Consider the following 23091-nt stretch of genomic DNA (forward strand, 5'->3'; position numbering starts at 1 on the left):
AGTTTAATACTGATCAATTTGCGGTGCTATATTTTGGTAGGACTAATCAAAATAGGTCATACACGTTAAATGGTAGCCAATTGAGGAGTGCAGTGGAACAAAGGGATTTAGGAGTCATGGTATATAATTCTCTGATGTTGAATCACATGTGGATAAGGTGGTGAAGAAGGCATTTATTATGTTGGCTTTCATAAATCAGAGTATAGAATACAGGAGTTGGGATGTTATGTTGAAATTATATAAGGCATTAATGAAGCCAAATTTGGAATATTGTGTGCAGTTTTGATCACCAAATTACAGGAAGGATATAAACAATATAGAGAGCGTGCAGAGGAGGTTTACGAGAATGTTGCCAAGGTTTCAGGGTTTGAGTTACAGGGAAAGGTTGAGCAGGCTGGGACTTTATTCCCTGGAGCGTAGAAGGTTGAGGGGTGATTTGATAGAGGTATTCAAAATTATAATGGGGACAGAATGAGTCGATGTGGACAGACAAGAGGGCATGGATTGAGAGTAAAAGGGGAAAAGTTTAAGGGAAACATAAGAAGGAATTTCTTCACACAGGCGGTAGTGGAGGTGTGGATTGAACTTCTAGCAGAGGTGTAAGAAGCGAGATCGATGTTAATATTCAAGAAAAGGTTGGGCAAGAGAGGTGTGGAGGGTTATGGGCCAAATGTGGGTCAGTGGGACTAGATGGAAGATGTGTGGCACAGACTTGTAGGGCCAAACTGGTCTGTTTCTGTGCTGTATATGGTTATATGGGACAGGGGCACAGAGAGAGAGGGAACAGGGGGACTGGAGAGGGAGGGCCACAGGGAGAGAGAGAGAGAGAGAGAGAGAGAGAGAGAGAGAGAGAGAGAGAGAGAGAGAGAGAGGGTTGGGGAGAGAGAGGACCAGAGACTGGAGAGAGTGTTGGGCCTAAAGGGGAGAGCATGTGGACCAGGGGGAAGAACGTGGAGACCAGGGAGAGATGAGAAGGGGAGGAGGTAAGACAGGGGATATGTGGGAAGAGTGTGGGAGAAGAGGGGGATCAAATCACAGAGCAAAACACTGCACTGGTGTTTGGAGCAAGCAGCAGGGGAGAGGTGGTGGAGGAGGAAACAGAAGATCAAGAGGAAGGGTGGGAAAATTAGAGAGTAAGCAGTTCAGAAGTTTACTTGACTAACACCTGCAAGGGGAAGGTTGTCATGAGGAAACACATTTGAAACAAATTAGATCCACAGGCATCAGGGTGGTAGAGAGGATATTTGCAGAGAATCTGGAACTTGGGGGTTACTGGTTAGAAATAAGGGGTTTTCAAAAACACAAACGTGTCTAAATGAGGAGCTCTCTTCCTCAGAGGTTGTGGGAATAGGAGTCATGAAGGCAGAGGTTGATAGATGCAAGGTGACGGCAAGAGAAGGATAATCCCAGACAGGGATCTACTCCTGCTGCAGATGCTCAAGCATTAGATGATATCTGACCATCTTCGACCCTTGCAGGAGAGGTAGAGCAGGTGCACAACTGACCAATGAGCAGCTGAAACTCTCAAGAAGTCAGGCTACTATGACCAGGAGTTATGGTGCAACAGGTGGCTGTGATCTGATACGTGAACAGAACAAGCAGATTTCTGGTCAAACCACACTTGGGAGTCTTTTGTTCATTTCTGGTCACCCCAGTATAGGAAGGATGTGGAAGCTATGGAGAGGGTGCAGAGGACATTTACTAGGATCTTGCCTGGATTGGAAAATAAGCTTATGAGGGAAGGTTAGTAGAGCTGAGACTTTTCTCTTTGCAGCGCATGAAGGATGAGAGGAAATTTAATAGAGGTCTACAAGATTCTGAGAGGCATAAATAAGGTTGACAGCCAGTGTCTTTTCTCCAGGGCAGGATCAGCAAACACCAGTGGACATTTGTACAAAATGAAAGGAGGGAAATTTAGGGGAGACATCAGGGGCAAGTATTTTTACTCAGAGAGTTGTGGGTGCTTGGAAAGGCTTGCCAGGGATGATGGTGGAGGCTGAAGCATGAAGGGCATTAAAGAGACTCTTAGATGGATGGAAGAAAAAAAAAGAGGGTTATGGGGTAGGGAGGGATTTTTTTAAGGAATATAAGGGTTGGCACAACATTGAGGGCTGAAGGGCCTGTACTGTGCTGCAGTGTTCTATGTAAGGGGCTGGATGTCCTCTCTCCTATCTTGTGGATAATATTCACAGTGATCTCCCTCCAAAACCATCAAATAGCTGTATCAGATGCAAGGAAAGTAACCTGAGAATGAGCAATGGCGCAATGACATGGTCTCAAAGCACAAAAGGACATTCAGCCCAGTAAACACATGATAACCCGCCAGAGCCTTGGAGATTAACGGTGATCAATTCACACACCCCCATCCCATCGGAGAGGGACATGCATCATACCTAGATGACACGTGACACCACTCCAGCCCTGTTTACACACGCACTTAAAGGCTCCCTTCCGATCTTCACAACGCTCAAAGCCAGCAGAATAGCAGGGCAGAGGGGAACACTGATTTGGAATATCTGGAGAGAGGAAATAGGAGATGAGTGAGAAATCATGATTTCACGATTCAGGAATAATACAGCCCAAGATTCTCACCAGTAGAGAGTCCACCAACTCACATAACCTGAAGCTTTGTAACATGAACTAACCCACAGGTCTCAGCAGAATGCTGAGAATGTAGCAGGAACTGAGATGTAAACACCAGAGAATGATCCTTTAGAATAAAGATAAAACTGTGGGAGGAGCACAGAGTTATCAAAGGGGCTGTGCTGAGGTGGAGGGGCAGTACTGAGGGAGTGTCCCACTGTGGGAGGGGCATTACTGAGGGACTGTTAATCTGTGGGAAGGGCAGTACTGAGGGAGACCTATCGTCAACTACGAATTTATGGATTTCAAAATTGATAAGTTCAGTGCAGAGGTCGCAGAAAAGTGTGGGAGCAAATTCTCATCCCTGCGGTGGTCACTTCTGGTCGGAGAAGGAAGATTTTGCACTGCAAGGTCTTTGGGCCTGAGTGCTGTGGGAACAGTATTGGCTGCCAGATTGCCAAAGCCGTTTCTGGACTTCAGCAGGAGTTGGGTCATTAGCATCGGAGATCCCACTCCCAACCGAGGAATCTCGCTCAGAATGACTGGCGGATGAAGATTGTCATCAGTTCCTGGGACTCATGAGGCCGGAGAAGAACTGGGCTGACCTGGAGGAAGACATTCTCCCTGCACTCAGGAAGAACAACATTACAGTCGTTAGTACACAGACATTCCTATAGAAACACCTTCCACACTCCCTTCACTGCACTGCACTTTGTAGAACTGATTCATCGTGTGCTCTGCTGGTAGAACAAGAACGACAGTGTTTCGTATCAGCAGAATGTCTGCAGTCTGCAATGGAACTTAGAATATGTAAATGAATTAAATCACTTACAGATTGAAGGAAATTAATCTTACATTGTCCTTGTACCTGTCTTCAAGGAAAGCCTCATAATGGCTTCTTTGACTTTCATTGGCACAACACTGATCTGCGTCCCACTGTGGGAGGGGTAGTACTGAGAGAGTGTCCCACTGTGGGAGGGGTAGTACTTAGGGAGTGTCCCACTGTGGGAGGGGTAGTACTTAGGGAGTGTCCCACTGTGGGAGGGGTAGTACTGAGGGAGTGTCCCACTGTGGGAGGGGCAGTACTGAGGGAGTGTCCCACTGTGGGAGGGGCAGTACTGAGGGAGTGTCCCACTGTGGGAGGGGCAGTACCGAGGGAGTGTCCCACTGTGGGAGGGGCAGTACCGAGGGAGTGTCCCACTGTGGGAGGGGCAGTACCGAGGGAGTGTCCCACTGTGGGAGGGGCAGTACCGAGGGAGTGTCCCACTGTGGGAGGGGCAGTACCGAGGGAGTGTCCCACTGTGGGAGGGGTAGTACCGAGGGAGTGTCCCACTGTGGGAGGGGCAGTACCGAGGGAGTGTCCCACTGTGGGAGGGGCAGTACCGAGGGTGTGTCCCACTGTGGGAGGGGCAGTACCGAGGGAGTGTCCCACTGTGGGAGGGGCAGTACCGAGGGAGTGTCCCACTGTGGGAGGGGCAGTACCGAGGGAGTGTCCCACTGTGGGAGGGGCAGTACCGAGGGATTGTCCCACTGTGGGAGGGGTAGTACCGAGGGAGTGTCCCACTGTGGGAGGGGCAGTACCGAGGGAGTGTCCCACTGTGGGAGGGGTAGTACCGAGGGAATATCCCACTGTGGGAGCGGTAGTACTGAGGGAGTGTCCACTGTGGGAGGGGCAGTACTGAGGGAGTGTCCCACTGTGGGAGGGGTAGTACTGAGGGAGTGTCCCTCTGTGGGAAGGGCAGTACTGAGGGAGTGTCCCACTGTGGGAGGGGTAGTACTGAGGGAGTGTCCCACTGTGGGAGGGGTAGAACTGAGGGAGTGTCCCACTGTGGGAGGGGTAGTACTGAGGGAGTGTCCCACTGTGGGAGGGGTATTACTGAGGGAGTGTCCCTCTGTGGGAGGGGCAGTACCGAGGGAGTGTCCCACTGTGGGAGGGGTAGTACCGAGGGAGTGTCCCACTGTGGGAGGGGTAGTACCGAGGGAGTGTCCCTCTGTAGGAGGGGTAATACCGAGGGAGTGTCCCACTGTGGGAGGGGTAGTACTGAGGGAGTGTCCCACTGTGGGATGGGCAGTACTGAGGGAGTGTCCCACTGTGGGAGGGGCAGTACTGAGGGAGTGTCCTACTGTGGGAGGGGTAGTACTGAGGGAGTGTCCCTCTGTGGGAAGGGCAGTACTGAGGGAGTGTCCCACTGTGGGAGGGGCAGTACTGAGGGAATGTCCCACTGTGGGAGGGACAGTTCTAAGTGAGCTCTCTTGTCACCTGTGAATTTATAGATCAAAGTTAAACAGTGAATGTGCAGAGGTCACTGAAAGGTGTGGGAATACATTCTCATCTTGGCAGTGGTCATTTTCAGAAGAGGAAGGTAGATTTTGTCCTGCAATATCTTTGACTGGGCCTGAATGCTGTGGAAGTAGTGGCTGGCAGATTGCCAAGGCCGTTTCTGGACTTCATTGGGAGCTGGGTTGTTACCCTCAGAAAGACCCACCCAAATGAGAATCTTCGCACAGGACAACTGGGAGATGAGGAATACCAACTGCTCCTGAGACTCATGAGGCTGACGGAAGAATGAGCTGACCCAGAGGTGAGCGTCTTTCTCAGCAGGCTGTCGGCAGGAATGGTACTGCAATTCTAATCACATTGACATTCCTGCAATGACTCCCACCATCTATGCTCTCTTCCCTGCTCTACAAGGTCAAAAACTAAACTCTGCTGGTTGTAAGGCAGTACATCATCTCAGCTGGTGCGATAACTACTAACTGTACAGGTTTCTCATCATGGCGAGCTGCAGCTCTAAGGTGACGCCCCTCACTCTGACACAGCAGTTGCTGCTCCTGGAGATGGGGCTCCTGCAAAGTCACCAGATTACTGATGCCTTTGCAGGCTACTGAATTCAAATTACTGCATTTGGACAATGCCGTGCAATGCAATACACCTCCCTCCATCAGGCTGAATGGTGGTTTTAAAGCTCTGTCTCAGACTCTGGGTGGGAAGGAGGGTCTTGTTGTTTTAGCGGGTAAGATGATGTTTTACTTGTGGTCCACAAACAAGGTGTACCTCGCCCTAAGTAAGGGGCTGATGGTGGATGGGCTCTTCATAACAGTGATGGCACCACCCCCACCGTGTCCTCTCCACCCTCCATCCCCATAATCCTGTATGATAGTATAGACCTATCACCAATGTATATAGTTACAGTATCAAGAGTGTAATGACTGTGCGTACAGCGATTGGCTGAGAGCTTAGCCACGCCTACTGTCTGGGCCTTAAAGGGTTGTGTCCCTAGCCAGGTCGGATCATTCCGGACTGGTCGGCCATCTGAGAAGAGCTCCTGTCTTTTGCTAATAAAAGCCTTGGTTTGGATCAACAAGTCTTTGGTTCTTTCGACGAGCTCTACATCTTGACAGTGCCATTGTCCCTTACAACTGGGTGAGGTGAAGTCGGAGATCACCCTGATGCTGCTTAATATCTGGTTCTGGCAGTGTATGGATTTAAACAACACGTGCTTATGCAGTTGCCGCAGGGTGGGGATGTTGAGGGTCAGTTCCAGGTGGACTTTGAAGGGAATGACTACCGTGTGTTCTGGGCGATGGTGCTTCCGAGGTGCCAGGAACATAAGGGGTAAGAACATATTTGGAAAACTGCCTCAACTAGCAACCTGCTGTTATGTGGATTGTGGAAGATCATGTGGCCTCTCTGTCTGGAACTTAGTCTTAAGTTGCACCATCTATCAATCAAGAGTGGACTCTGCCCACCCATTAGTGCACACCTTACCACTGCCTCCTTTAATCACCTAGTGATTACTGCATTTTAAAAGCCTACCACATGCACCAACCCATTCTGTTTGCTCCTTGGTCCTGACTATGAACACTGGTCTATGCCAGGCTGTCAACTGTGGACATTGCTGGAGGAGTCATTGGTAAGGTGTGCGCTACACTGAGAATGGGACTGTAGTATTGTGTTTGAATACTTAGCATTGGCCCATACCCCGTTGAAACAGGGAACCAGGAGTGCATGTTGAAGTCCCTGTCTTGTAAGAGTGTGCTAATAACTGAATATTACTGTACATGTGTAATAAAGGGAAAGGGAGAGTAGGCAGTTATTGGTATCGGAGATCGTTGTATCCGATGTGAATGCTCACATTGTTTTAGTATCAAGTGTTGTTTTGTGTCTTCCCATTACTATTTCCTCACTTGTGCAATAAATATCATCTTTTGTTTGTTTAGCCTGTGTCTGGGCTCTTTTCTCTATGAACCCACCGAACCTGATTCAATCTCATATAACACCTGCTAACTCCCCCTCAATTGCACAGGTGGTAGGGGTTGCAGCTGGCCCTTCTTCTGCTCTCCCTCCTCCAGCTGTTCCTCCCTCAGGGAAGATGTCCCTCCTGTGGCAGGCATTGGGGAAGAGCATAGGCCAGAATGGGGGGAGGGGTGGGTTCCTGCTGAGGGCAAGAAGAAACCTCTTAAGGCTTCTCCTTTGGATGAGCAGAAACAGGCAGTTTCCTTTAGACCCAACCCTGAAGTATCTGGGGCTCAAGAAGGGCTGGAGGGAGTTGAGGGGTAGCAATGAGCAATGGAGTGCCAGTGGGAGTTGAGGGGTAACAGTGCCAGTGGCCAAGGTCACCATGCCTTCGCACCCCAGTGGGATGATACGCAGGAGGCATGTGTCCACAGAGTCCAATGGACAGGAGTCACCAGATTTGGGGGGTGGGGTATTTACCGCAGTAAATGCCATGTGTTTGCAGTGTGCTGTCCCGGAGTTGGAGGGTGGTCCTGTTCTACTGTGGCCTTTTGATGGGGGCTGATGCCCTCTGTAGGGGCTGCATCCCATAAGCACATTTCCTCTGAGTCAGTGGGCGATCATGCTGTGGCAGGGAGTGGGGAAAGACTTGCCCTCCGTTGAGGCTGCGCACCCAGTGTGTGCATCATCCAGGGAGGGAGTTGACCTGAATACTATGGATTTTGGTGGTGGTGAGGGGGAGTTGCCTGACAGGATGGTCTCCGTTAAGTGTCCAGCCAAGGGATATCAAGCCACTGGATCAGTAACTGGTTGGGTCCATGAAGGAGGATGAGGGTTCTCCAGTGGCTGGGGAGGGCCCAGAACCTTCTAGTGTTTCTAGGGTGGGTGACCAGGTGTACTGTGAAGGGGCATGTGACCTCTTCAACAGAAACCTGGTCAGAAGCCACCACATCTGTCCACCAAGGACAAGACCATCCCTGCTGAGCAGTCACCTTATAATGGCATCTTTAAACACACACACACACACACACACACACACACACACACACATTGAGACATTGAGCAGCTGGATCTCGTTTCCCTGAGGAATGAATCCGAGCTCCACTCCAGATCACGAGCTAGAGAGGACGCTGGTGAATCAATCCCAAGGTGGGGGCCAGTGACAGGTAGGGGGGCTTTTGTGGTGCAAACCTTGGTTTTACTGCTTCTTCTTTGCAATTCATCTTTGTCGCATCTTGTCTCAATCCTAAATACTAGGTGTGGTTTGTAGTGATTACCAGTTTAGTTGCATCCAGTGCCGTGGTACAGTATGTGCCTTGTGTGAGTGTGTGTAATTCCCTGTGGCAAATACCCTCTCAGGCAAACATAGACATTTGTTACAACTAATTGATGTCCAGATTCACGACTTCTCGGACCCATTGAACTTGTTCCTTTGGACCTGTTGACCAAAGAGTCTGAGGTGGGAAAGTTGTGGGTAATGTTTTGGAGATGTAAGAAGGAATCCCCACCTAGTGAGGATAATGTCCCAGGGTGGACTGATGGTAGTGCCAGGTTAGACAACTTGGCCAGTGTGGTGCTACCAACTATGTGTATAGATGTATATATATGGGCTGGCCTGCCCCCTGAACCTGTGACTCCTCCCTCCCAGATATCCCCATAAAGGATGTAATGCCTAAACCCCTCCCTCAGTACCTACCTTGGAACTGGGCCAGCATCACACAAGCTGTGCTGACCCTTTAAGGTGATTAAAGCCTATTAATCACAAATCTCTGTCTGATTGTGGTTGATTGGTAGTACAGCCAGGCTACTCGCCCACCATGGGAGACCAGTGAATTGGTCTGAGCGTTTGGATCCCTGTGAGGAGAAAGTGGGCGATCTCATGGTCTCCCTCCTTAAAAAGGGGAGCCAGAGAAGCTTTTTGGTCATTAACAGCCCGCCTGCCACACCTACGAGTCATGCTGGCAGCATAAGTGGGAAAACACCCGCTTAAAAATCAAGTTAAGTGCCCTGCAACTCCATGGCATCACATTGGGAGAAGCTGGCCAAAGTGCATAGACCCGGACATTAGAGTCTGAACAGAAAGGGACAGAGGCAACAACCCTTCTAATTAAATGACAACAACTGCATTCTGCCTGCCGGGCTGATTGGCAACTGGACCCAGTCAATGTGCATGCCATGATATGGCAGGGGCTGAGGGATCCAACCTATGGTGGGGGGAAGGGGACATGTGGATGGACAGCGACAACTGTGAAGACGCTGAGCCATTTTAGGCACATCCCTCCCTCTATGCGTCCGATCCCGTGCAAGCCAGACCAGTGAACGCACTGTCCCGGACCAGGCATGGACCATCCAGCGAAGATACAGATGAGGAGTAAGGAGCTGAGTGTAACCTCACCCGTTGCCCCTGCGAAACCACCACCAAAACCCAGGAGTTCTCAGCCAAAGAGCTGATGGGGCTGGGGGAGCTCCTGTTCACAAGGCTGCTCCAACTCTGGGAATGAGAGCAGTGTTAGGGTGAGCCTGTACCACAAGGAGGCAAGCACCTTGGGGTATCCAGCACGTGTTAAAGAATGCCCTGAGAGAATTCCTACGAGCTGGGTGGTGGGACTGGGACCATGTGATAGTGGCGGTCTGGGCCACCTTCCTTTCCCTGCTATAGTGGAACCTACAGACATGGGCAGTGTGGACCACCCTAGAGTAAGGGACTAGAGCAGGAAGGGAATGGGCCCTCATCACTGGGCTCTACGACGGTGCCCCTGACCACGAATGGCCAGAAAGCTCCTGGGTCACCACAGCGCTAATTAAACATCTGGTCACTACGGTCACCCCTCACTTAAAAGGAGTGGCCCTGAGCCCGGCAGCCAGGAAGGTGGTGGGGGAGACTGTCCTTTTCCTTAATGAGATCAACTATGTCAATCAGAGCAGCCCCCTCGTGCAAGTCCGCGGGAGCAATAAGGGCTTGTACACTGTGTTACTAGAGGTGACCATCAGCTCCATGGGATCCCGCCCTCGACTCAGTCTGGAACAGTGGTTCTCAACCTTTTCTTTCCACTCACATACCACTTCAAATAATCCCTATTTCATAGGTGCTCTGTTTGGTACTGGGCCTGGCCAAGATGGTCCAGGCAGTAGGTAGTCATGGGTTCATCACTGGCTGACTGCCTGCCCTTCTTCTGAGGTCACCTGGGTGCCCATGTATCCCTGGAGAAGGAGCATTCAATGCTCACAGGCAGTTTGGAGGGTCTTAGGGAATGGGTGCCTCCCCAAGGGTTTGACAGGATCGATTGAAATAATCGTGCTTAAATTTATAACTTGTGATTTGAGTGTTTAGCCTGAATTGTAGACTAATGTGGTACTTGCAACTTTTGGATTAAGAATAATAAAGGAGGTATTGATTTACTGCCAAAAGGCAACAAAAAAGGCATTACTGAGGGGGTGCTGCATTGCCTAAACTTTCACATGAGGAATTAAACTAGGTCTTTATTTCATTTTTATAAAGTTGAGTCCAGTGTCCTGGTCTGCTATTTATTTTTGACTAATTTTTTCATTAAGTGTGCCTGGTGTTCGATCTTAGTATTCAGAAATTGTTTGCCATACACTGTGGCCACACTAGGATAAGTGCACAGGCTGCAAACGCCTCTGTGCAATCTTCCCTTCACCCAAGACTGTGTTTGGAAAATCCAGGAGTCGAATAAACACTGCAGAACATGCAGGGACTTTCTGCTGTTGTTTCAGAATGGGAATGTAGCTAGTCACTTACTGTGCACACAGGTCACCAGGTCTGGGCTCTTTTTGGTATTGGGTCCATACAGAGAGAGGCATTCTGAAAATGAGAAGGAGAGGTGGGAATGGATGAATGAGCACAGGATTCTACAGTCACCTCTACAATCAGCCTTTTCCACCGATTTTCCCACCCCCTTTAACATGGGATCTACAATAATTTACAAATCTGTGCCTTGTCAGAGGATACACTGCTGCTGAGAATCGAAAGTATGTGGCACTTTGTAAATTACATAGGAACATAGGAAGTAGGAACAGGAGTAGGCCAAAAATGGCCCATCGAGCCTGCTCCGCCATTCAATACGATCATGGCTGATCGAATTTATGACCTAACTCCACCTACCTGCCTTCTCCCCATATCCCCTAAATCCTCTATCATGTAAAAATTTATCTAACCGAATTTTAAATATGTTTAATGAGGCAGCCTCAACCACTTCCCTGGTTAGAGAATTCCAAACATTCACTACTCTCTGGGAAAAACTATTTTTCCTCATCTCTGTCCTAAATCTACTCCCCTGCATCTTGAGACTGCGTCCTCTCGTTTTAGTTTCCCCGGCCAGCTCAAAAAAACCTTCCTACATCTATCCTATCCATACCCTTCATAATCCTATATGTTTCTATAAGATCTCCTCTCATTCTTCTGAACTCGAGCAAATACAATCCTAGACGATTTAATCTTTCATCCCTTTATCCCAGGGATCAACCTAGCAAACCTCCTCTGGACTGTCTCCAAAGCCAGTATATCCTTCCTCAAATATGGAGACCAGAACTGGACACAGTACTCCAGGTGCGGTCTCACCAGTACCTTATACAGTTGCAACATTACCTCCCTACTCCTGAATTCAATTCCTCTCGTGATAAAGGCCAACATTCCATTTGCCTTCTTAATAACCTGCTGCACCTGCAACCTAACTTTTTGCGATTCATGCACAAGCACTCCCAAGTCCCTCTGCACAACAGCATGCTGTAGTTTTTCACCCTTTAAATAATATTCAGCTCTTTTATTTTTCTTGCCAAAGTGGATAACCTCACACTTACTAACATTGTACTCCATCTGCCAGACCTTTGCCCACTCATCCAGCTTAACTATATCCCTCTGCAGACTCTCCACATCCTCATTACAATTTGCTCTTCCACTCAATTTGGTGTCATCCGCAAACTTGGCTACACCACATTTTGTCCCCTCCTCCAAGTCATCAATGTAAATGATGAACAGTTGTGGGCCTAACACTGACCCCTGTGGCACCCTACTTACCACTCTCTGCCAACCTGAAAAACTCCCATTTATCCCGACTCTCTGCCTCCTGTCAGACAACCAATTTTCAATCCAGGCCAATATACTTCCCCAGACTCCACTTTCCTGTAACTCACTGAGAAGTCTCTTGTGCGGCACCTTATCAAACGCTTTCTGGAAATCCAAATATACAACATCAACCTGTTCCCCTCTATCCACCACACCCATTGATGCGGATTCCTCAAAGAATCCTAACAAGTTTGTCAAACAAGATCTTCCCTTTCTAAAACCATGCTGCGTCTGCCTGATTGAACCCTTACATTCCAAAAGTTTCACTATTTCATCTTTAATGACAGCTTCAAGCATTTTTCCAAACACAGACGTCAAGCTAATTGGCCGATAATTTCCAGTCTTCTGCCTACATCCCTTCTTAAAAAGTGGCGTGACATTTGCTGTCTTCCAGTCTGCCGGGACCTGCCCAGAATCCAAGGAATTTTGGTATATGACCACCAATGCATCAACTATAACTTCTGCCATTTCCTTCAGAACCCTTGGATGCATATCATCAGGACCAGGTGATTTGTCTGGCTTTAGTCCCATTAGTTTCTCCATCACTACTTCCTTTGTAACAACTATTTTATCAAGGCCCTCCCCAACATTCGCATCCTTAACTCCGCACTTGGGCATGCTGGACATGTCTTCCACCGTGAAGACTGACACAAAATATTTGTTTAATGCCTGGGCCATTTCCTCATTTTTTGCTACCAGTTTTCCTTCCTCATCCTCCAAGGGTCCTATGTTAACTCTGGCCACCCTCTTCCATTTTATATATTTATAAAAATTTTTTCTTTCTGTTTTTATATTTTGTGCCAATTTATTTTCATAATCTTTTTCCCCATTTCTTATTACCCGCTTTGTAACCCCTTGTTGTCTCTTAAAGTTTTCCCAATCTTCCAGTTTTCCACTACTCTTTGCAGCTTTGTACACCTGCGCCTTCAATTTTATACTTTCCTTTGTTAACCACAGTTGATTTTTTCCTCTCTAGCTGCCCTTTTTCCTGACCAGAATATATTTTTGTTGAGCATTACAAAATATTTCTTTGAAAATCTTCCACTGTTCCTCAACTGTTTCATCAATTAGCCTGTGCTCCCAGTCCACTCTGCCCAATTCCTCCCTCATCCTATGGTAGTCACCCCTGTTTAAGCATAATATATTAGTTTTCGATCTAACTATTTCCCCTTCAATCTGAATGAGAAATTCAATCATACTATGATCGCTATTTCCCAGATGGTCTCTGACTATTACATCATTTACTCTACCTATCTCATTGCACAACACTAGATCCAGGAGAGCATTTTCTCTTGTGGGTTCCTTAACATGCTGCTCAAGAAAGCTATCGCGGATGCATTCTATGAAGTCCTCTTCCAGACTCCCACGACCAACTTGATTTTCCCAATCTATGTGGAAGTTAAAGTCCCCCGTGACGACTGCCATATCATTATTACATGCCTCACTTATCTCTCTATTTATTTCCTGTGCCACTAAACTATTGTTATATGGTGGGCAATAGATAACACCCACCAATAATTTTTTCCCTTTGTTATTCTTTATCTCTACCCAAATGGACTCAACATTATGCTCTTTAGATCTTATATCATTCCTCACTACTGCCTGGAGCTCATCTTTGATTAAGAGTGCAACTCCACCTCCTTTACCATCCTGCCTATCCCTTTGCACCACCTGATACCCTTAAAAGTTTAATTCCCATTTAGGGTCACCTTGTAGCCATGTTTCTGTGATGGCTACCAAATCATAGGCATGGGAACCGATTTGCGCCTCAAGTTCACTAACCTTATTTCTAATACTGCCTGCATTCAGATAAAGTGCCCTTATGCTCCTTGTCCTTTTAATATCTAGTGTCTTCTGTAACCTTTTCTTTTGATTTTTCTGCCCACTATTTTTCTTTGTAATTTTCTTAACACTATCATTGACCCGAAAACTCACTGCACCATCTGATTTTTTACTTTCTCCTCCCAACATTACTTTTCCTGGCCATTACTTTACCTTCCCTACCCTTTTTCCTATCACTCTGGTTCCAAGGTCTTTCTTATTTATGCAGAGGAGGTGGGGAAGTGGAAGAAAACAGATTAAGGAATGGGTAATACAACAGAGGGGTGAACAGGATACACATCCACATGGGGAATGAGCTGTTAATGGAGGTGATGGATGAGGATTTGATTTCTACATTTAAGAGAAGATTAAATAGGTACATGGATAGAAGGCTTATGGAGGGCAATGTTCCAGGTGTGTGTCGATAAGATAAGGCAAAATAATAGTTAAGCTCGGATTAGATGGGCCAAATGGCCTCTGTGATGTGGTGTTCTATTGATCTACCTGCTGAAGGTGCTGGAATCCTCTCAAGAGAGCACAGCCTTATGGGATGTTAAAAGGTCCAGGGTTAAAGAGGGGTCTTCATGCAATGTGCTCATTTACCTGGAAAATGTGTAAGAGCACAGGCTGACAAGAGGCACAGGTCAGAAGAGTGAGGGTAAACTGACAAGTCTGTGACATGAAAGGGGCAACAGGATGGTCAGAGGGAGTGTTCCCACCTACAGGAAATGCCAGAACTAGAAACCACAGATAAATCTGACTGTGAAATCAGGGATGCTTGAGAGTGAGAAGAACATGGAACTCTCTCCCTTGCGGAGAGCTCAGGGTAAAGAGCAGTGATGGGTTTACGAGTAATCTGGATAAATAGACGGAGAGAGAATATGGATTGAGGGACATGAAGAGGGATGGAACAAGGCTGATGTGGAACAGTTACTCTAGTCTGTGAATTTGTCATTCCCTGTACCAATCATTTTCCTGGCAGCATTGATTGGCTTGATCCAGACAGGTAGAAGCATTGCCACTTAATACAGTGGAATTGTCATCCATTATTCTTTCTTTCTTTCTTCTTTGGCTTGGCTTCGCGGACGAAGATTTATGGAGGGATATGTCTACGTCTGCTACAGGCTCGTTGGTGACTGACAAGTCCGATGCGGGACAGGCAGGCACGGTTGCAGCGGTTGCAAGGGAAAATTGGTTGGTTGGGGTTGGGTGTTGGGTTTTTCCTCCTTTGTCTTTTGTCAGTGAAGTGGGCTCTGCGGTTTTCTTCAAAGGAGGTTGCTGCCCGCCGAACTGTGAGGCGCCAAGATGCACGGTTGGAGGCGATATCAGCCCACTGGCAGTGGTCAATGTGGCAGGCACCAAGAGATTTCTTTAGGCAGTCCTTGTACCTCTTCTTTGGTGCACCTCTGTCTCGGTGGCCAGTGGAGAGCTCGCCATATAATACGATCTTGGGAAGGCGATGGTCCTCCATTCTGGAGACGTGACCCATCCAGCGCAGATGGGTCTTCAGCAGCATGGATTCAATGCTTGCGGACTTGGACTCTGCCAGCTTGAGTACTTCGATGTTGGTGATGAAGTCATTCCAATGAATGTTGAGGATGGAGCAGAGACAGCACTGATGGAAGCGTTCTAGGAGCTGTAGGTGATGCCAGTAGAGGACCCATGATTCGGAGCCGAACAGGAGCATGGGTATGACAACGGCTCTGTACACGTTGATCTTTGTGTGTTTCTTCAGGTGGTTGTTTTTCCAGACTCTTTTGTGTAGTCTTCCAAAGGCACTATTTGCCTTGGCGAGTCTGTTGTCTATCTCTTTGTCGATCCTTGCATCAAATGAAATGGTACAGCCGAGGTAGACCGTTTTGAGTTCTGTGTGCCCGATGGAGATGTGGGGGGGGGGGGGGCTGGTAGTCATGGTGGGGAGCTGGGTGATGGAGGACCTCAGTTTTCTTCAGGCTGACTTCCAGGCCAAACATTTTGGCAGTTTCCGCAAAACGGGACGTCATGCGCTGGAGAGCTGGCTCTGAATGGGCAACTAAAGCTGCATCGTCTGCAAAGAGTAGTTCACGGACAAGTTGCTCTTGTGTCTTGGTGTGAGATTGCAGGCGCCTCAGATTGAAGAGACTGCCATCCGTGCGGTACCAGATGTAAACAGCGTCTTCATTGTTGAGGTCTTTCATGGCTTGTTTCAGCATCATGCTGAAGAGGATAGTAAAGAGGGTTGGTGCGAGGACGCAGCCTTGCTTCACGCCGTTGTCAATTGAGAAGGGTTCGGAGAGCTCATTGCTGTATCTGACCCGACCTTGTTGGTTTCGTGCAGTTGGATAACCATGTTGAGGAACTTGGGGGGGGGGGGGGCATCCGAGGCGCCCTAGTATTTGCCAAAGCGCTTTCCTGCTCACGGTGTCGAAGGCTTTGGTGAGGTCAACAAAGGTGATGTAGAGTCCTTTCTTTTGTTCTCTGCACTTTTCTTGGAGCTGTCTGAGGGCAAAGACCATGTCAGTAGTTCCTCTGTTTGCGCGAAAGCCGCACTGTGATTCTGGGAGAATATTCTCGGCGACACTAGGTATTATTCTATTTAGGAGAATCTTAGCAAAGATTTTGCCTGCAATGGAGAGCAGCGTGATTCCCCTGTAGTTTGAGCAGTCTGATTTCTCGCCTTTATTTTTGTACAGGGTGATGATGATGGCATCACGAAGGTCCTGAGGCAGCTTTCCTTGGTCCCAGCAGAGCAATAAAATCCACAAGATTCTACAGACCAATAAAATCTATAAATCTGATACTGATCAGCTCCTCCTGGGCTGCACTCAGGATGAGGATAAGCTTGCTCTGCTGGAGAAAGTTTGATCAAATCAGCATCAGTTGACTTCAATAAAAAAATAACTTCCATTGACCAGCAAAATCAAAAAATGTTGAGAGTTAATTTGGACTGAGGTAAAAAATTACCACAAGAGAGTAGCAGGCAGAAAATGTTATTCATTGCAAAGACTCTACTCACCTCGGTATTTTGGGTAGAAGTAATTCTGTAGAGAGAAGGAAGATCCAGTTTAGGTAATTCATTGCACATCTTTAGTACAGCATTACAGTGGCATTGCTTGGCTTCCTCTCACAACATCCATACACAATAAACCAAGTGTGTTGCTGCCGTACTTCAACAAATCATAGGTTTGGCAATGAAGCAAATACTTTAGAGGGTTAGTCACTGTTCTGATGTCAAAAAGGACAGATGAAGAGTGCACACAGGATTCCACAGGAGATATGTACTTTAAAGATAATCATTAATCAGTGAACTTGGCCAAAGGACACATGAACTTCAGAGGTTCACGGAGTTTTGGCTCAACGGCTCCATCCAAATAACAACACAGGGCTTCCTCAGTCCTGCCCTTCTCATAGTGCACACTCCCCCAGCGCTGGCCCTCCAATGTTGCACACTCCCTCACTACTGCCCCTCCCACAGTGCAACACTCTTTGGGACCACAGTGGGCTTTCTGTGCTTGTTTCGATTGTGAGGATAGAGGAGAAAGGAAGTGGTTGAGTGGGGAGAGTGGAATGAGATGAAGGACTGATGAAGGAGAGTGTGGACAGGGGACTAGGGAAAGGGAAATGGTGATGAAGAGAGTGAATGAAGAGTTGTAGGGATGGTGGTAGAGGATGAGGAAGGGGGACAGAAGAGATTGCATACCCACCATCACCTCAACACTGGTGTAAACCCAGCAAAATGCTCCATGTCTTCAGGGCCTGTTTCCCAAATGCCAACAATGTGGCCATCAAAACATGGGGTGAGGCAGAACACCCAAGCTTCCGAGAAACCACTACTAACCTGAAATATTAATTTCTCTCTCCATAGACACATCCTTCCCTGCTTTGTATTTTCAGCACATTTTATTAACAGCTTTGAAGCACCTGCAATATTTTATTCTATGATTTATTTAGGATTTATCAACCATGTTAAATCACAATAATCCAAGGTGTCTTACCCATTTTGGCCAATTACTGACTCCCATAGTGCATGGTTTGCCTAGTTCAGGCCTCCACCAGGATGATAATTCCAACCATTTCTTTGCAAAGTCACCAAATATTAAAGGGTGATTTTGTGGAGACACGAGAAGAGAGGGCAGTTCTTGGAATCTGCAGCAAGCAAAGTACTGGAGGAACTCCATGGGTCAGACAACATCCATGGAGGCAGAGGGATGGTCGACGTTTCAAAGTGAGACCCCACACAAGGGATGCGTAATCAAAAGAGAAGTTGTTCAGGGTCAGAAGTAACTCTGTACCCTGATCAACAATAATCACAGAAGTACAATCTCCATCTGTTGAATTTAAAGTTCCACCTGTGAGACAACACCAGAGGTACAGATGTGGTTGCAGTAATGGGGCCCTGAAACTAAACCATTCTCAAAATCATCTGGATAGTATTTTGGGGAAGGAAGACTCCCCTCCACACAAACACCTCTCCCATACCCTGAACCCTCCTTCAAGCTGCATCTGGCGCAACCTTCTTCTCAGCTCCCCAACCATCGGATCTCTTCCCAGTCCTCAGGCACAGAATCACTGCCTCTTCAATTATTTCAATTGGAGTGGCAAATGATAATGACTGTATGTGAGTGGCTGGGTGTTGCCTGCAGTACATTCAGTCCTTTTAGCCCATACTCCTCCAGTACATTCGGCCCTTCTAACCCACTCCTCCAGGATATTTGGTTCTTCTAGCCCATAGTCCTCCAAGACATTCGGCCCTTCTAACCCACACTCCTCCAAGACATTTGGCCCTTCTAACCCACATTCCTCCAAGACATTGTTCCCTTCTCACCCACACCTCTTGTACATTCGACCAATCTAATCCATGTTCCTCCAGGATATTCAGCCCTTCCAACCCACACTCCTCCAGGATATTTGGCACATCTAGCCCATTCGCCTCCAATATATTCAGCCCATTTCACCCACACCCTGTCAGGACATTGGCCTAGTCAAACCCATACCATGTCAGGACATTGGACCAGTCTAACCCATACCATGTCAGGACATTAGACCAATCTAACCGATATCCTGTCAGGACATTAGACCAATCTAACCCATAGGCACTCAGGAGATTTTTCCCTTCTAATGCATATTCATCAGGACATTCAGCCCCTCTAATGCATTCTCCGTTGGAGCCACCCACCTCCAAATGGGGATGTGACAGATAAACACTGGAACTCAGAGAATTAATCTTCGTGTTCCTGAGGGAGGAATTCTGATTAATCGTCCACTGTTGCTCTGCCCAAGGACAGCAGGGATGTGGCAAGCGGCAACTGGACGTAGATGTTCCACATTAAGGCGGCATCTGCCCTCCCAGCAGAGAGTCCTACCGTTTCTGGGTCGTTCTCGAAGACCTCCCGAGCCTCCTCCTTGCTGCAGAATTCCTCCACACACTCGCGCTCCAGGTGGCCCTGGCGCGTCTCCTCAAAGACATGGTTCGCCCTCCGGCTGCGCAACAGGAAGCTGGAGGCAGATCTCCGGGATACAACTGCAGGGTAGGGGGTAGAGGTGAGATGGGAGTAGAGGACGGGAACGTGGGAGGATTAAGAGAGGCAGGGAGAGAAAAGGGGAAAGGGGCAGAGAGAGAGAGAGAGAGAAAGGGGGGGGAAGGGACAGGGAGAAGGAGGGGGAAGGGACAGGGAGAAGGAGGGGGAAGGGACAGGGAGGGGGAAGGGACAGGGAGAAGGAGGGGGAAGGGACAGGGAGGGGGAAGGAGGATGGGGCAGAGAGGCTCATCAGGGGGTTGGAAATGAAGGTAGTGGGAGGAAGGAGTGTTTACGAGAAAGGAGAGAATGAAAGAAAGTGAGAACGCGGGGGTAAAGTGAGGACAACAGAGCGAAGGCAGGGCAGGAGTGCGAGAGAGGGAGGGTGGGGGCAGCAGCTTACATTGCTTGGTCCCCGGCACGCCGAGCAGCAGCAGCAGAGCGAGGACGCCCAGCATCCCGGCGGTCCGAGAGCCTCCGAGAGCGGACATCCCGAGAACGCGATCTGTTCCTCCGCCCACCCCGCGGCCAACCCCTCCCCTCCTCGACTGCTTCCCCTGCCCCGTTGTCCCACCCCTTGCTTCTCACCGTCCTCAGCCCAGAATCCCCTCCGCACCCCTTCCATTTCCACCACTGCTTCCCCCCTCCCCCATTCCTTCTCACCTTATCTGGACTCTCCACCCCTTTCTGCGGAACGACGACCCCTCTACGCCCTACTCCCCCACTATTTCCATTCACTCCTCTTTCCCTCTCTCCTCATAAATTCTTGCCCTCGATTTCTCCGTCCCTATCTCCTTGAACAATGTCCTTAACCCTTGGACTGTACTCGAATCTCAGATCTGTTGTGAGCCACCCTGGGATGTTTCACTACCGATGCGTTGAGTGGCTCTGGCAAAGTGTTTCTAGGATGAATTCCGAAGGGGATCATTTTCACTCTGTTTAGGGATTGAGAGGAAAAATGCATCCGCTATGTCAGAAATAAAACTTCTCACACATGAGTCTCTTTAAAACTGATGACAGGACAAGCTTTATTTACAAGTCTGCAGAGTTGGACTCAACTGGTTTCTCACCAGTTAAGCCCCGATACATACAGTGCATTGATTTTTATACCTTTATTATTTGCCCTTCCCCTTCTTATTAATACTGTTTTAATTGGTTAGTATTACAAAAACATTCTAAGTATAACTGCATTATTAATTATCACGTTCGTTACGTACGCTGTGAACTCTACATTCACTGAATTCTGTTTCTCACACTTCTTATCAATCCTTTGTCTCCTGCATGTCTCTCACTATGACCATGAAAAGATAGGTTTAAAAAAACATATTCAGCAGCTCCTTCTGTCCTTGACTGCTAGTAAACTCTCTGTCCGTTCTGGCTTCCCTGTTTATGATTAATCATCACATTTTAACTTAAGTCTTTTTAACCTAAATTCTCTATATCACAATCCACCCCTTTCTCTCTTTAAAATGTGTTGAATATATGTATAGATATGAATGGGGATTCTAAGCTAGGGAAGAGAAATGTTTTATGATACATTAATCTCACGCTGAAATAAAAGTCTTACAGGGTCTCCCATCCCCCCTGGTTGCATAGCTTGTCCGACCATGGAAATCACCAGGCTGCGTAGACAGGGAATAATATAGGGCAAAATAAGTAGGAGGAATAAAATACCTCCGATGACCCACAAGAAGGTACGCCACCAGGTTCCTCCAAACCATTTGTCCATCCAATTAAATTGTGGGAAAGGATGCCAGGTTTGAACCGGTACATGGGACAATGTACGAATATTATCAGCGATTTCACGAACGGCTTTTCCATTATCATCAATCTGTAAGCAGCAGTTAGTCAAATTAAGTTTGCCACATACACCTCCTTCCGTGGCTAGGAGATAGTCTAGGGCTAGACGGTTCTGATATATAGCAGAGCGCATTTGACCTTGCTGGGACGCAAGTAATTGCAGGGCTATAGCTGTTTGATTTGTAACAATTTCAAGCACTGCTTGTAAGCGAATTATGCGATTTAACATATATATAGGAGTACGATAACCCCAAGATCCATCTTGAGCCCATGTAGCGGGACCATAATATTGAATTATGCGCACTGGAGGCCAATCATCTCTCCATTCTCCCAAATGTACCGTGGTAGAGCGGGGTTCACGATGTAATGTATCAAAGACCTTTACGCCTAATTTATGACCGTGATCGTGGGGTAGAAGGAAAAATTCTGGGCGGATTATTCCTAGGAAACAAGTTCCACTCCACTGTGAGGGAAGACGAGTATAAGCTTTATTACCACATACCCAGAATAATCCATTTGGGGATACTCCATACCCCCTTTCCCAAACTCTTTTAAGAACAGGATTTGATTGGTATGGTCCTGTGATGGTGGAAGTGGTACAATTCCAAAACTGAATACTGCTATTAGACAGGGGTAGGCAATTAGTTTTAAAAACAGTGGATAAGAACCAAGTCTGAGGTTTAGGAAACCAAGTGAAAACACCAGGCGAAATGCGAATCCATACAGCCTTGCAGGGACTTTCTCCTACTGGGTATTTGCCGGCTCGTGAGAGACAATAAAAACCAGAGGGGACGTTAGAGAGAGACCAGGTTTCTCTTGATCTCGTTCGGTTAGTTGTCCAAATGCGGGAAATCATGGTCAATGAATTGAGAGGTTCTCCCCACCAAGGCCATTGTTCTGACATCCGTGGACCCCCGCAGACCCAACAATTAGTTACATTAAAAGTTCCTGCAATTTTAGTTGCCAGATCTACAAAAAGGTTATCTCCCCCAATTGCATTACCGAAACTTACATGGTTATTTGGATGGACTCGAACTAAGTCCGGCTGTCTTAAAGGGACAGGCAATTTCGAGTGTGGAGTGTAACTTCTCATTGGAACAGTACGTTGGTGTATGCAAAACCAGAGTCCATCAGGGCATGGTGGGCTTGAGTCACCTTTCCAACCGTTAAGAGGGAAAGGAGTGGTATTAGGAATCTGTATATAATGACCCATATTATTTCCTTCTTTTTCCACACAAGGGGTATATGGATGTTGGGTGGTATTTTCTGCCCAGCATTTTTCAGGAACTGAGGTATGGGAAATGAAATTACCTTCCTTTCTTCCCCAAATGTGGTCCTGAAATAGGACCACTGTATCTCTGCATTTCTTACATTTCACACCTGATAAAGACATAGGCAAACTAAGAAAAATCAAAGAACATAACAATAACATTGTGAATTAAGTCTTTTTGCGAAATCGTAAGGTAAGAGGTTTTTCTCCAGGAATACAAGTCCAATCTGAATTCGTATCAGGGTCCTGTGGCGCCTCTACAGGTCCCTTAAATCTGGATGCGTGTGTCCACCCCTTCTCTCTTGTTCGTGCTGCAGCTTCTGTAGTTAAGAGAACTTGGTATGGACCTTCCCACTGGGGCTGGAGCTTTTCAGTCTTCCAGGTCTTGATAAGAATCCAGTCTCCTGGTTCCACTTTGTGTAAAGAAAAGTCTAGAGGCGGTGTTTGTGCCAATAGTCCTCTCTTTCGTAAATCTGTAAGAGAGCGTGACAGTGCCTGTAAATAGTTCCTAACAAATATATCCCCTTCCCCCAAGGTGGGACACCCCTCAACTGTACTCCAGAAGGGAAGCCCAAACATCATTTCATAAGGGGACAGCCCTACATCTTTTCGTGGGGCAGTACGAATTCTTAATAAGGCTAGGGGCAGACACTTTATCCAAGGCATTTTAGTTTCCACCATTAACTTTGTCAATTGGATTTTTAGTGTTCCATTCATACGTTCGACCTTCCCTGAGCTTTGTGGATGCCAAGGGGTATGTAATTTCCAAGAGACCTGTAATGCATCACAAATCAATTGCTGG

At 47.5% G+C, this 23091-nt stretch overlaps 1 protein-coding gene across 2 annotated transcripts in view; it reads right to left on the bottom strand.

Annotated features, from left to right (window-relative positions):
* Nucleotides 1–19750, bottom strand: part of LOC138739045 (growth arrest-specific protein 6-like) — a 56330-nt gene extending 36580 nt beyond the window's left edge. For both annotated transcript variants that reach the window (XM_069890430.1, XM_069890429.1), the window contains exons 1-5: nucleotides 19623–19750; nucleotides 19067–19224; nucleotides 16720–16744; nucleotides 10581–10643; nucleotides 2394–2516 (exon numbers count right to left, since the gene is read on the bottom strand). In XM_069890430.1, the coding sequence (XP_069746531.1) occupies nucleotides 2394–2516; nucleotides 10581–10643; nucleotides 16720–16744; nucleotides 19067–19224; nucleotides 19623–19710 (457 nt within the window). In that variant the 5' untranslated portion in view covers nucleotides 19711–19750. The remainder of the gene's footprint in view (nucleotides 1–2393; nucleotides 2517–10580; nucleotides 10644–16719; nucleotides 16745–19066; nucleotides 19225–19622) is intronic.
* Nucleotides 19751–23091: the final 3341 nt, after the last annotated feature.

This window comes from Narcine bancroftii, chromosome 7 (genome assembly GCF_036971445.1).
Source record: "Narcine bancroftii isolate sNarBan1 chromosome 7, sNarBan1.hap1, whole genome shotgun sequence".
NCBI lineage: Eukaryota > Metazoa > Chordata > Chondrichthyes > Torpediniformes > Narcinidae > Narcine > Narcine bancroftii.